This window comes from Lolium rigidum, chromosome 4 (assembly GCF_022539505.1).
Source record: "Lolium rigidum isolate FL_2022 chromosome 4, APGP_CSIRO_Lrig_0.1, whole genome shotgun sequence".
Taxonomy (NCBI): Eukaryota; Viridiplantae; Streptophyta; class Magnoliopsida; order Poales; family Poaceae; genus Lolium; species Lolium rigidum.
In genome coordinates this window covers 246,951,195-246,964,390 of record NC_061511.1, presented here as the reverse complement: position 1 = coordinate 246,964,390, position 13,196 = coordinate 246,951,195, and the positions used below count along the sequence as shown (strand labels likewise).

The window sequence follows — 13,196 nt, the reverse complement described above, 5'->3', positions numbered from 1 at the left end:
AGGCTCCGGATTAACGTCCGTGAGAGCGAGCGGGCCGCGGCCCATCTGGTTCTTATTTTGTTTTTTCTGCGGTTCTTTTCCCGGTTTGGTCTGTTTTCTACTGGTTTTCATTTTTCCTTTTTTTGATTTTACGTTTTTTTGTCTTTTGTTTTGTTTTTTCGGTTTTTTAACATATTTTTTAAAATTTGATAAATTTTCAATTCAAGCAAATTTTAATTTGGAGCAATTTTAAATTTGGAAAATTTTAAATTTGAAAATGTTTCAAATTTTGAACAAATTTAACATTTGAACAAATTTTGAATTTAAATAATTTTTAAATTTGAACCTTTTGAACTTTGGACAGTTTTTATAATCTAAAAGGTTTTAAATCTTATTTTTTCAGAAAAAGGAATAGAAAAAATCACAAAAGAACCTTTCCTTGGGTGGCTAGGCTGCCCCAACACGAACGGGCAACGGGGAGCCCTGCGTGCGTGCACTGCTCACGGGAGGGGGTATAGGTGCCACCCTCCCACCGTCCGCCCCAAATTGATGCCGGCATTGGGCCGCTTCCAAAATTTTGTCCAGCTAGCCTGCACAAGCTTCGATCCATATATAAGGGCTGGCTCGTGGGCTGCAGCAAGCATGACAGCGTATGGAATAGACAGACGGGCTCCACTCGCCAATGACTGAAGGCGTTTTCCCACACCCTCTTCTCTCTCTCCCTTGGCTCTGCCGCCAATACGCCATCACCCCATCCTCGCTTCGACATCGTCTAGTCCGGCAATCATAGATGATCGGAAACACTACATAGCCACCGCCAATTCTCCTCACCCACCCCGCCATAGTAGGAAGCCACCCCATCTCCGGATGAGTCATCTGCTGCCGCCGCCCGCCGTTGTTTGTAGTTTGCGATGACCCCTCACCTCGACCGACATGTGCAGCTCAACGATGTGGCTTTTCGACGTTTAAAAGCACCTCACGGCCACCCTTCCCACGAATTGTTTGGCCGAATGTCCAAGTAAAGATGAAGCCAATGTTAGGAAAATTTTCTCCATTTTTTAGTGGAGCGTTCGTTTATTTACTTGCTTCGAACTAGACTATGGGTAGAGATGATGAGATGTTTGATGCATCAACTGATGCAATATGAAGTCGATGCTGCCACCAGTGAAGACGAGAAGTTGATGATCATATTTTGTCATTTTCATTTATGACCAAAGATTAGTGCTTCACCTCGGCAGGGATGTTCTAGGCTGGGGAAGAAGAAGAAGAACACGCAACAATGGATGCAGGATGTTGTGATGCTTGGGACCGACTATTTTACCAATAGTCACCCGTCCCCAAAGAGCGCTTCTATCGGTTCTCCAAAACGCACGTGTCAGCATTGTTTCCGGACATAGTTGCAAGGGCGCCAGTGGTCATGCTCTTTACTAACTTTACCGGATAGTATACCAAAAATCAGTTGATCATATGATAAAATCTGATCACAGTAGAGCTTGATCGAGTTGACAAGTTTTCCTTGCATTTATGTTGTTTTGGTATATTGTAGTACTCCAGTATAATGCCTGTCAGTCAATGTGTTCCGTCTTTCTGTCATCCATCCAACACGGGTACGTACCAACTTTCTACTCATAAACACGAGCATCCAACCGTACCCGCACCTAGCAGCGACGTCTGCCATGGATTTAAAATCCTCAACAAATTCTAGCTACCAAACCGAGTAGTACCAACAAGGGATCAAAAACACGGAGGCTCCACCGCGCAACCGCACCGCCTCCCCCGCCCGCAACCACCACCCAACCCACCCCACCACGTCAAACTCACTACATGCCGCCGAGTCAATGGCGATCGGAGAAGAAGAAGGCCACAACCAACTCGTACAGCACGCTCACCCAGCACGCGCGCAGGCGCCATATATACAGCTCCGCATCCACTCTGCCCGCCTCAGCGACAGGAGCGACCTAGCTGCCTCTGCTCTGCTCTTGCATGCCCGCCCGCCGCCCTGCTGCGAGAGAGGAAGTTTGATTAGCTCCGGTCTGAACGGCATGGGGAGGTCACCGTGCTGCGAGAAGGAGCACACCAACAAGGGCGCCTGGACCAAGGAGGAGGACCAGCGCCTCATCGCCTACATCCGGGCCAACGGCGAGGGCTGCTGGCGCTCGTTGCCCAAGTCGGCGGGCCTGCTCCGCTGCGGCAAGAGCTGCCGCCTCCGCTGGATGAACTACCTCCGCCCCGACCTCAAGCGCGGCAACTTCACCGGCGACGAGGACGAGCTCATCATCCGCCTCCACGCCCTCCTCGGCAACAAGTAAGCCCCTGTTCATCGTCCTCCAACACACTCACTGCCGATCGCCGGTCTGTTGCTATTGCATTCTTTGCTGACGACGGTAATGTTTCGTTCAGGTGGTCTCTGATCGCCGGGCAGCTGCCGGGCAGGACGGACAACGAGATCAAGAACTACTGGAACACGCACATCAAGCGCAAGCTACTCTCCCGCGGCATGGACCCGCACACGCACCGCCCTATCACGGCCGACGGCGCCAACGCACCGTCGTACCGCCCGGCGCCGCCGCAGAACATAGCAGTGCCGACTAGGGCGCCCGCCACGATGTTCGCCCTGACGACGAAGAAAACGCCATCTTCGCCGGCGCCGGTCGAGTCCTCGCCCTCGGACGGCGGCAGCAGCGGCGCCACGAGCATGGGCGAGCCGCGGTGCCCCGACCTCAACCTCGACCTCTCCGTCGGCCCGCCGGCGGCCGACACGCCCACTTCGCACTCGCAGCAGCCGGTCTGCCTCTGCCACCACCTCGGCTTCCGCGGCGGGGAGGTGTGCAGCTGCCGCCAGGCCGACAGCGCGGCCTGCAGATATTTCAGGCCGTTGGACGAAGGCCAGTACATATGAGATCGACGACACGGCTGCACCCTAGCTACCGAGCTGGGCGCCCGGGTTCTGCGCCGGCCTCAAGCCTGCCCTCCGCGACCAAAAGCTCGGCGAAGAGGTCGCTAAGGTGAGAGGCGTGCCGGCGCGTCCTGATGCTGAGATGGCCGACAAAAACGGATTGGTAATCCGCGTCCAGCCCCGCCAAGATCTGAGAGGTCAGGTCATCATCTTCCATCTGCTTGCCGGCGGCCGCCATCTCGTCGGCTGAAGTAGGCCGTCGCGACTCGCGAGAAGCTCACCTGTCTTGGTGTTGGAGAGCTGCGCGCGTAGTTGAATCACGCACGCTCGAGAGTGCGACAACTACATCTGCTCGATGGCAGTCACAGGGTGAATCAACCGGCTCATAGAGCCGTCAGATGCACTTAACTGGTGAATCTCGCTGCGAGTCCGATCAATGTAGCAAAAATATTTTGCATGTAGCAATTTTTTCAGACTATCTAGCATCGGTCTGCAACATTTTCTCTAAGTCGCTAAAAAATGGAACAAAAAAAATATTGCTTGATGTTATGCCGCAAAAATGTCAGTGTAGAAAAAAAAATCCCGAAATTAGCAATTTTTTTATATGTGTGTAGCATTTTCTAAAATGTGACACTGTTTTGCAACATTTCTTTGAGAATCAGCCAATTATTCTACAAAAAAATCTCAAATGTAACATTTTTTAATGTATGTATCGTTTTCAGTTATGCGATATCACTTTGCAACATTCCTCTGCAATACATCCAACATTTTTTGCCTATCTTATCCAACTTTACAGGAACATGCATGTAGCATACACAGAAAAATCATCGTAGTACTTTGCCCTGCTTACACATCAAAAACTATGCGCAAATGTAGTAAAACGAAACAACATGTGCAGCATCGATCAAAATCCTCCAAAATGAGGCCTTCCCCAATGACCATGGAGGCACCGCCATGGTCGATTTTGCCGGTTGCCGGATGAGGCGATGGAGCAGCCCATGTATGTTGGCGCCGGTGTTGCGGTCAGAAACCCACCGGCGAGCAGCGACGGGCAACACAGGAGAGCCGGGAGCAACTTAGGGCTGCGGCTGGCCCTGGTCCCTCCGAGCGACGGCCCGCACAGAACTCCGGCACGCACGTCCGATGCTTCGGTGCAGGACGTGCCACCCGACCTATACCCGGTCGGGAAGGTGATGAAGATGCCTCGCTTAGTTTCCTGCATGGCATACACGTAAACATTAAATACGAGCCTCGATCGGCTCTCGAGGTTGTCTCGTGAATCGGCTCAAAGAGCCGATCCACCCATGATTCGCACGAGGTGTACGAATATATGGTGGTCCTGCTTAATCAAGATAAAGCTAAAACGATCTATGACGATTTAGGGTTTTCACCGCATAATCGGAACGTCCTACTCACGATTGGGCCTCGCGGCCGCGCACGGTGATCGTAAGCCGATCCTAGACAAGGCCTAAAAACCAACACGAAGTTGATCCCGGAACATCCTGTCTAGGGCTAGCAAACTACACCCTACACGCCGCTGGATCCTCCAACCCTTTGTAAGGCCTAACTATGCGAGATATTAAACTAATCCTTGAAGAACAAGGAGCAACCATAACGGATCGGATCTACTAAATAATGATCAAGCGGGGTGCCGCCCCTACACCTAAAATAGGTGTAAGGGCGGCTAGATGTCTAAGGGTTGCACTACGACAGACATATGATACGAAGAACAATGCTAACCCTAACACATCTAAGATAACTACGTTGCTCGCCATCAAAAAGGCTTCGGTACTGAGCAACGCATGAACGACGAATAAACTTGTACTGCCTAGATCGCAAGATGCGATCTAGGCAGCATGATGCTTACCCGGAAGAAACCCTCGAGACAAGGGAGTTGGCGATGTGCCTAGATTGATTTGTTGGTGAACGTGATTGTTGTTTATTCCATAAACCCTAGATACATATTTATAGTCCGTAGACTTTCTAACGTGGGAATAATCCCCACCGTGCACGAGACAAACTCTAACTAACCGACACGTATCCTACTATATTACAGATACACGGGCAAACTAGCCCAAACTTTGCATAACAGGCCGATTCACGTATTTCTTCCATGTACATTCTTCAAGTCCATCTTGATCGCGGCCCACCTCTGACTCGGTCAAATTCTGGTGATAACACATGCCCCCCTGGTTTTGGAATTGATAATTCCAAAATCACTCTGTTTTTCTTCGTCGGGTCATGTCGTGGCAGAGCAGAACCGTCGCAGTATCCTTCATCATGATGCCTTGTCTTCTCAACTTCTCTGCAAAATTTGATAGCTTTAGCACCACTTCCTTGGAAACTGCAATGGCATTAAATCTCCATTAGGCTCCCCCTTATTTAACTGTGCCGACTGATTCGCTTTTTTATCCCCCTCCTCTGTTCTAGCTATCGGCACCGAAAAGCCCTCTTTCCTTGTAGCAATGTCTTCTTCTTCCTCCATCTCCTCCGGCCTCTCTTTCCAATCTTCTTCCTCGAGTGAGCCGATGTCAGAGCCCGAGTGGGACTTCGACTTCATGTCAGATGGCGACATGCCCCTGACTGATGGGGAGGGCGACCTCCAGTTTCTCATTGAAGGGGAACTGGAGAGCGAGAGCGAGGATGACCTCTACTCATGGAGGAATCCCACTTCCTCCGATAAGGAGGAGGAAGAGGAAGACGAGGAGGAAGAGGAAGAAGAGGAGGAAGACGACTCCTCCTCCTCCGCTGGGTACCCGCCGGCGAAGCGCTTCCGTGCTTGGGCGGACAGTGAAGACGACGATGATGACGAAGAGGAAGAAGCTCCGGCCGAAGGCTGGGGCAGCGATGACGAGGAGTTCTCCCGAAGCAGCGCCGGCGGCAGCTACGACGCCGACGACGAGGGCAGCGAGGATTAGTAAAATAGGATCAGTAGTACGCGAACAATCGGCTCTTCTTTTGTTCCCCTTTTCTTGAGCAATCGGCTCTTCATTGTAAAAAACCCTCCTTTTATTAATGAAGAAATATTTCCAGTCAACTTTTTGCCGATAGTCAAAGTCAAACGATCTCCCAAAAGAGCCGATGGCATCGCATCGGTCTCTACCATAAAAACACGAGTAAGGTCGACCTAGCCGCCCCTCCAAACGGTAACCTGCGACCTCCGTCTGAGAAAGCAAACTCAGATCCCCAAATCGCCGCCTGAGTAGTTCCAACTCACGGCCACCTGCATCCCAGATCTCGACCACGCCGCCCCCAACTCTACAGCGCATCCAATGGCGGAATCATCCAATACCAACGCCATGGTCTCCGATCTGAAGGTAATCCTTAACCTCCTCTGGCCATTCGACATTAGGATTAATAGCAAACACCTGAATTAATGTTTTGTTCCATTATTAATTTAGGTTTCAGACATCCTACTGCCACATCCTTCTCTCGCAAATTCTATGTGCCTCGGTCCTCGTTCTTCCGAGAGTCCCGCCCTCTTAATTTCATGCGAAGCTAACAGAATCCCCTTCGTGAATCGAACTTAGATCCGACTTCCCGGGCCGACCGCCTGCGAGCCCGGCCTAATCCTCTCGAGGGTTGGGTGGCATGGTACAATAGAGTATCCAAAACCCATTATGCCACTCAGGAAGCCATAGGGATAGCCGATGCTTTGTCATTATCATTGTCTCCCCTTGAGAAGAATGAAAATATTCCGAAAACCATCGGCTACTTACGGTCCGACGCACCGAACTGCTTCATGTTTGGCCATGGCCCTATGACACCAACTCTGCTGGATGTGGCCATGATCACAGGCCTAGACATTGCATCCCCAAGCCCTTCTGCATTCAAACTGCCGAAAGTCCCTTTCACCCTTTCTTCTAAAAAAGAGTGTACCAGCTGGGGTGCCTACCTCAATCGTTATATGAAAACCAAGGGCCCTGTGACAGAGAGAGAACACACAGCCTTCCTGAACTTCTGGTTGGAGCACTTCGTATTCTGTGGCCCATCACTTGCCCCTACCAAGAATTACCTTTCCCTGGCCTATGAACTTGCCAAAGGCACCCAACTTGGCCTAGGCAAACTGTTTCTTGGAGAGGTCTATCGATCTCTTCAACTGATGTCTGTCAAACTGTTCTCTCAAAAGACAGTTAAAACTGGCGGCCCCTGGTGGTTTATTCAGTTATGGGCGCAGCTATACTTTCAGAACCAGATCCCAGACTTCCCACCTTTGACCACCTGCACCTTTCCAGATGCTAATGGAAAGGATATCCGATGCACCAGCTACGGCCAAGCTTTGTATGGTCTCCCAGGCAGCAGGCTGATCCCTAAGGAAGCAGAGCGGGGTGGTTCAAGATTTTCTTCCAAGGTTTGGACAACCCCCTGTTCTTTCCTTATACTGAATCGGAGAACTTTGAAAACCCAGTCTCCTTTCAATTGGATAACTTTGCCGATGACGCTAGCACCCAGCATCTGTATTCTATCATGATTCGTCCTTGCTTTCTCCCCGTTGGCATGAGTACCTCGAACCGGATCATCAAGCCTGGTTATGAGTGTTACCAACCGGTAGTGGTAGCCCGACAGCTTGGTCTTGGGCAGGTGCCTCCACACTTCTTCTTACACCACCCGACGGCAAGCGTAGCTGAACCGCACGACATCCTTACTGGCCAAAGGTGTTATACCTTCTTTGATGCTTTGGCCATTCCAATTCCCCACGACCTCCGTTTCTCATTCACTACCGATGGTTTCGAGACTTGGTGGTCCATGTGGAAGACCCATGTCTTCAGAAGGGCTCTAGGACCGTTGCTGAGACAACTTGATGCCGAGTATGACGTCCCTGCAGACCAGGTACCATTACTTAAACACTTCTTGTAATGGCTTATGGTGATTGTCTGTGACCTGACTCCATCTCCTGGTAGCAACAAGATGGCCCAGCTCCCACGCAAGCCGATGGCTCCCCCTTCGTATTCCTTCCTCCGGCCCCAGTGGTTCTCTTACGCCGGAGCTCGCCACCCACGAAGAAAGTCATAATGCGAGTCGGCCGATTTCACCGAAATCGGCTCCGAGAGTAAAGCATCTTCGGGGCCGCTTGCCCCCGAGCCTCGACTCGGGCGAGGACGGCGGTGAGGAAGGTGGCTGCCGAGAAGACCCCGAAGCGCAAAGCTCCTGCCCAAAAAGCTTGCACGTAAGTTGATTCGTGCCCTGTCCACATTTATCCGCTTTCCCGGTCTTTTGCAACACGCTCGTATTCTTTTCTACAGACTTCCACCGAAGAAACCTCCAGCGGGGCCGTAGAATCCAGCCAGAGGGATTCGAGCTCGGGCAATTCCGAGAGGTCCACCACCCAGAGCCAGACGGCTTCGCCAGCGCCGGCTTCTAAGAAGAGGTCGATTCCCGAGCCTCCTGCTCCCCAAGCCCCGACCAAGTCGGGGTCACGCGTGAAGCGTCGATGCGTTAAAAGGGCTCGTAACAACCCACGAGCTTCTCCATCAAGCCAGGAGGTCTCAAATGTAATTATCTCCCCGGTTACACTTCATGCTAACCCATTGCCATTTGGATCGGCTAACCACTTCCTCCTGCAGACCGAGGAAACCTCCAGCGAAGACGTCGAGGAGGTACTGATGCCGTCCGCCACGCTAGACCTAGCCACCTCGACGATCGCGGCTGGCCAAGTGGCTGACCTAGCCAAGTCCACAGAAAAGCCGATTATCACTACATCGGCTGCTCCTCCTGCCTTGGGAGAGGTAGACCCCCTTTCCTTGGCTTTATCACTTTCTTCGTTGTATGCTAAACTCACTTTGTTTGCCTTGTCAGGGTTGTGATCTCTCGAGCTTGCTGACGTTCGATCCAGAATCCATCGAACCAACTACTTCCAAGGCAAGTGGAGAGCCCAGTCCTAGCACGATCCATGGTCCACTCCAGCGTCTCAAGGATTTGCTCTCTTCCTCAATTGAGACCCTGATTGAAAATTCCGAGGAAGTCAAAGGCATCCTCGAAGACATCCAGCCCCATCTCCCTATGACACTGCAAGTGAAGCTCTGGCCAGTTGTTACTCTGTCGGTCTTCAAGTCAAGGGTGCAATCGGCTCGACAAAGGATTACTCTTCGCCACACCCAGCTTCCATTGAGAGCCGATATTGCAGACAAGTGTCAACGGCTCAACGAGAAGAAGGCTGCTTTGGACGCCAAAACGGACACTTCTGCCAATAGCGCCGAACTCGAGACCCTGCGCAAGGAACTGGAGAGCCTTGAAGAGAGGGTCAGGGTGACCAAGCAGCTTATCCAAGACAAGGAAGCCCTTATTGCCCGTTCTCAAGAGGAAGCAAAGGGCCTCACTGCCGATCTGAAGACCGATCTGGCTGAAATTCGTACTACTGAGCGATCGGTCGGTGACGGGTAAAGACGAGGACGACGAGGCTGAGATCGCCGAGGTGGATCGCATCCGTGCTGACGCCCTTCACGCCCTCGGCGCGTTTCTCCAGTAGGGCCTTCAGAGACAAATGTTTCACTGAACTTGATCTTCTGAAGTCGATGACTCTGTTTCAGCTGTACTTGCTATATTTTTTTTTACTGGCCGATTTTCCATCGGCTTTTATTGCCCATGCGTCTGTCTACCTGATTATGTGCCCCCCCGAGCCGAATCTGTCAGGTTACTGCAGATATCGGCTCTGCGGTTATCGATAGGGCTATACCTGAACATTGGCTCTGCAGTCCGGACTAATGCCGATTTCCTTGAGCTCGCAAGCCGATGTAAACCCATACCCCAGCCTTCCGTCACCTGTTAGATCGACGCTGGACGCAGGCGAAGCGTATGGAAAGGATACTACGGGGCGATTGCTGGAATTGGCCCCTATCTTGATTGTATTGCTCAAAAGAGGCTTACATCTCGTTGTGCCAGCCGATGTCTCATCACCGGCTTTCCTTCGTTTGGGGCGCCATACTCTCCTTTGTGGTCGACCCTCTTCGTCCAGGGTTCGTCGGACTTTTGCGGCCAGATCAGGCCGCACCTTCCTTAGCGCGTGCAGATACTACCTTTCGGCTTCCTCTAAGCCACGCCGTCGCTGAACCCTACGCCTTTGGGAACGGCTGAGTCTATCAGGGCACCACCTTGGCCGGTGGCATCTGTCCTCTTCTCTTTCACAATCATCTTTTAGCCCCTCGAGGTCTTCTCCCCGAGAGGAGTCAGCTTGCTTGTTCTTAGATGGGAGAGGCCCAAGCCGTTCAGTGAATACCATGTGAGCGGGTTCTGCGAAAAGAGCCGATGAGATCGGCTTCGAGGATCGCTTCGACCTCGTCGTACTTCTTCTTGAGCTTCTCGGTCAGATCCTCGTACGTGACTGGAGTGCCGTCCGCCATCTCAGATGTAGATGGCGATGTGGTTGATGTCGAAGATTGTCCCACCGGGCGTGCCAGAATGTGTTGCGGTCAGAAACCCACCGGCGAGCAGCGACGGGCAACACGAGAGAGCCGGGAGCAACTTAGGGCTGCGGGCTGGCCCCTGGTCCCTCCGAGCGACGGCCCGCACGGAACTCCGGCACGCACGTCCGATCGCTGGTGCAGGGCGTGCCACCCGACCTATACACGGTCGGGAAGGTGATGAAGATGCCTCGCTTAGTTTCCTGCATGGCATACACGTAAACATTAAATACGAGCCTCGATCGGCTCTCGGAGTTGTCCTGTGAATCGGCTCAAAGAGCCGATCCACCCATGATTCGCACGAGGTGTACGAATATATGGTGGTCCTGCTTAATCAAGATAAAGCTAAAACGATCTATGGCGATTTAGGGTTTTCACCGCATAATCGGAACGTCCTACTCACGATTGGGCCTCGCGGCCGCGCACGGTGATCGTAAGCCGATCCTAGACAAGGCCTAAAAACCAACACGAAGTTGATCCCCGGAACATCCTGTTTAGGGCTAGCAAACTACACCCTACACGCCGCTGGATCCTCCAACCCTTTGTAAGGCCTAACTATGCAGATATTAAACTAATCCTTGAAGAACAAGGAGCAACCATAACGGATTGGATCTACTAAATAATGATCAAGCGGGGTGCCGCCCCTACACCTAAAATAGGTGTAAGGGCGGCTAGATGTCTAAGGGTTGCACTACGACAGCATATGATACGAAGAACAATGCTAACCCTAACACATCTAAGATAACTACGTTGCTCGCCATCAAAAAGGCTTCAGTACGAGCAACGCATGAACGACGAATAAACTTGTACTGCCTAGATCGCAGGCAGCATGATGCTTACCCGGAAGAAACCCTCGAGACAAGGGAGTTGGCGATGCGCCTAGATTGATTTGTTGGTGAACGTGATTGTTGTTTATTCCATAAACCCTAGATACATATTTATAGTCCGTAGACTTTCTAACGTGGGAATAATCCCCACCGTGCACGAGACAAACTCTAACTAACCGACACGTATCCTACTATATTACAGATACACGGGCAAACTAGCCCAAACTTTGCATAACAGGCCGATTCACGTATTTCTTCCATGTACATTCTTCAAGTCCATCTTGATCGCGGCCCACCTCTGACTCGGTCAAATTCTGGTGATAACAGCCGGTTCTGATGTAGTTGGACAAGATGCATCAAGCTTATTCGGATGCGATGGAGCCGACCGAGGATGTTGATGGTTGTGAAGGCCCAGATTTGCTCCAAAGACGTGGAGTCCTCGTCGTTCTATACCAGCGTGTCAGCGGGAGGACATATGGATGAAGAGACATCGGGAGCCCGCGGGATCTGCAACAGTGGTGAGACCGTGCTGTTGTGAGAGTTGGGCGCCGGTGACGGAGACCATGGGGGTGGTGACTGAGAACAGAGAGATAAGAGGAGTGGATCTTGATGAGGAGGAAGGATTGTAGTGGTGGGAGATAGTGCGGCCTAGTCATGCGCATCGGTAAAACCAAACATGGCGCTTTGTGTGGAGACATGCGAGAAGAAGGTTGGGAGAGTAAGTAACACACGTAACAGGATCGATTGTAGCTACGTCTGACTGTCATTTAGGGTTTTCTATTACGATTTTAACTCGCCGCTCAAGAACCAAAATTAACAAATTTTGTTTGGTAGTATAAATGGGCCCAATTCAAAGCCTGGTCTAAGTAAACTATTTTGACAACATATTTGCCATTACGTTTCAGAAGCTAGTTGTGAGTTCAATTTCCCATTAAAAAATTAGCGTGATAGAAATATATTGTAACCATGCACTAAAATTTTCAAGTCTTTTTGAGAACTTTGGTTACGAAATTTTGAAATATGCTAGAATTTTGAATGAAACATCCTTAGAGATGGTCTACAAGTCGATTTTCCAGAAATATTGAAGGTAATATATGCTCATATAGGGATCAAACGGACGGGAATATCTTGATCAGCTGATATTATGCTCCGATGGTAATATTTCGAATGGACAAAATGCTGCATTCCTATGCCAGAGCTCTTGCTCCAAAACTAAGAGTTCAGAAATAGAAGTACTCAACATACTCCCTCCATCTAAAATAGGCGCCTTAACTTTTTCTAGACACAGAATGTATCTATAACTAATATGTATCTAGAATTCTAGATACATCTGTATCTAAACAAAACTAAAACCTATTCTGAGATGGAGGGGTACTAAAAACTCAACTGGTGGAGTAGCTTTCTTTGTCCGCCCTAAAAGTATGTAGTGAGAAAGTGGAAGGAGCCGTCAGGTAAGCGCGAAGTTTTCTTTGTCCAATGATTAGAAAACTAGGGAAGTACAGAGTGGAGAAGACCAACATGCATGCCATGCCAACATGGTTGCTCAACGAGAGGAAGCAAAACTAAAAACAATGTGCATCTGATCGCTCTATCGTAACAACCGGCCACTCATTGCAACAAACATTCCCGATGTAGTGGCACATCATTCCATTCGATTCTTCAGGTCTCTGAAGCACTTGCCAAGGATATCATCGTAACTAGTAGCAAGAGCAGTACTAGATTAGTTAACGAGAGACTTGCAGCCAAAGAATCGAACAAGCAGCACCACTAACACAAGCAACCACTCTATGTTTCAACTAGGAATAATTGTCATGAAGCGATCGAGGAATTTACCCACTGCACTCATCCATGATCGATCGGTTATGCACTTATGCTGCACAGCATTACACAACATTATCATGGTTGCCTGCCATGATTTGGTCAGCGGGACACCTCACGCCCACAGGCCACAGCCCGACGATTCTCCGGACATCGCAATTCTCCCGGCGTGTCACAACGGATCGACCATGATAGGATAGCTGCGCAGGTCGGTGAGCGGACAGCGATCGTCTCATCAGATACTGTTTTCCGGTGAGCTCCCATTAATGGAGGGAGGGC

At 50.6% G+C, this 13,196-nt stretch overlaps 1 protein-coding gene across 1 annotated transcript; it reads left to right on the top strand.

Moving 5' to 3' along the window:
- The first annotated feature begins 1,795 nt into the window (after positions 1–1,795).
- Positions 1,796–2,899, top strand: LOC124650153 (myb-related protein 308-like). The gene is made up of 2 exons (XM_047189707.1): positions 1,796–2,284; positions 2,380–2,899. The coding sequence occupies exons 1-2, from the start codon at positions 1,818–1,820 to the stop codon at positions 2,876–2,878; spliced, it is 966 nt and encodes a 321-aa protein (XP_047045663.1). The 5' UTR covers positions 1,796–1,817; the 3' UTR covers positions 2,879–2,899.
- The last annotated feature ends 10,297 nt before the right edge of the window (positions 2,900–13,196 follow it).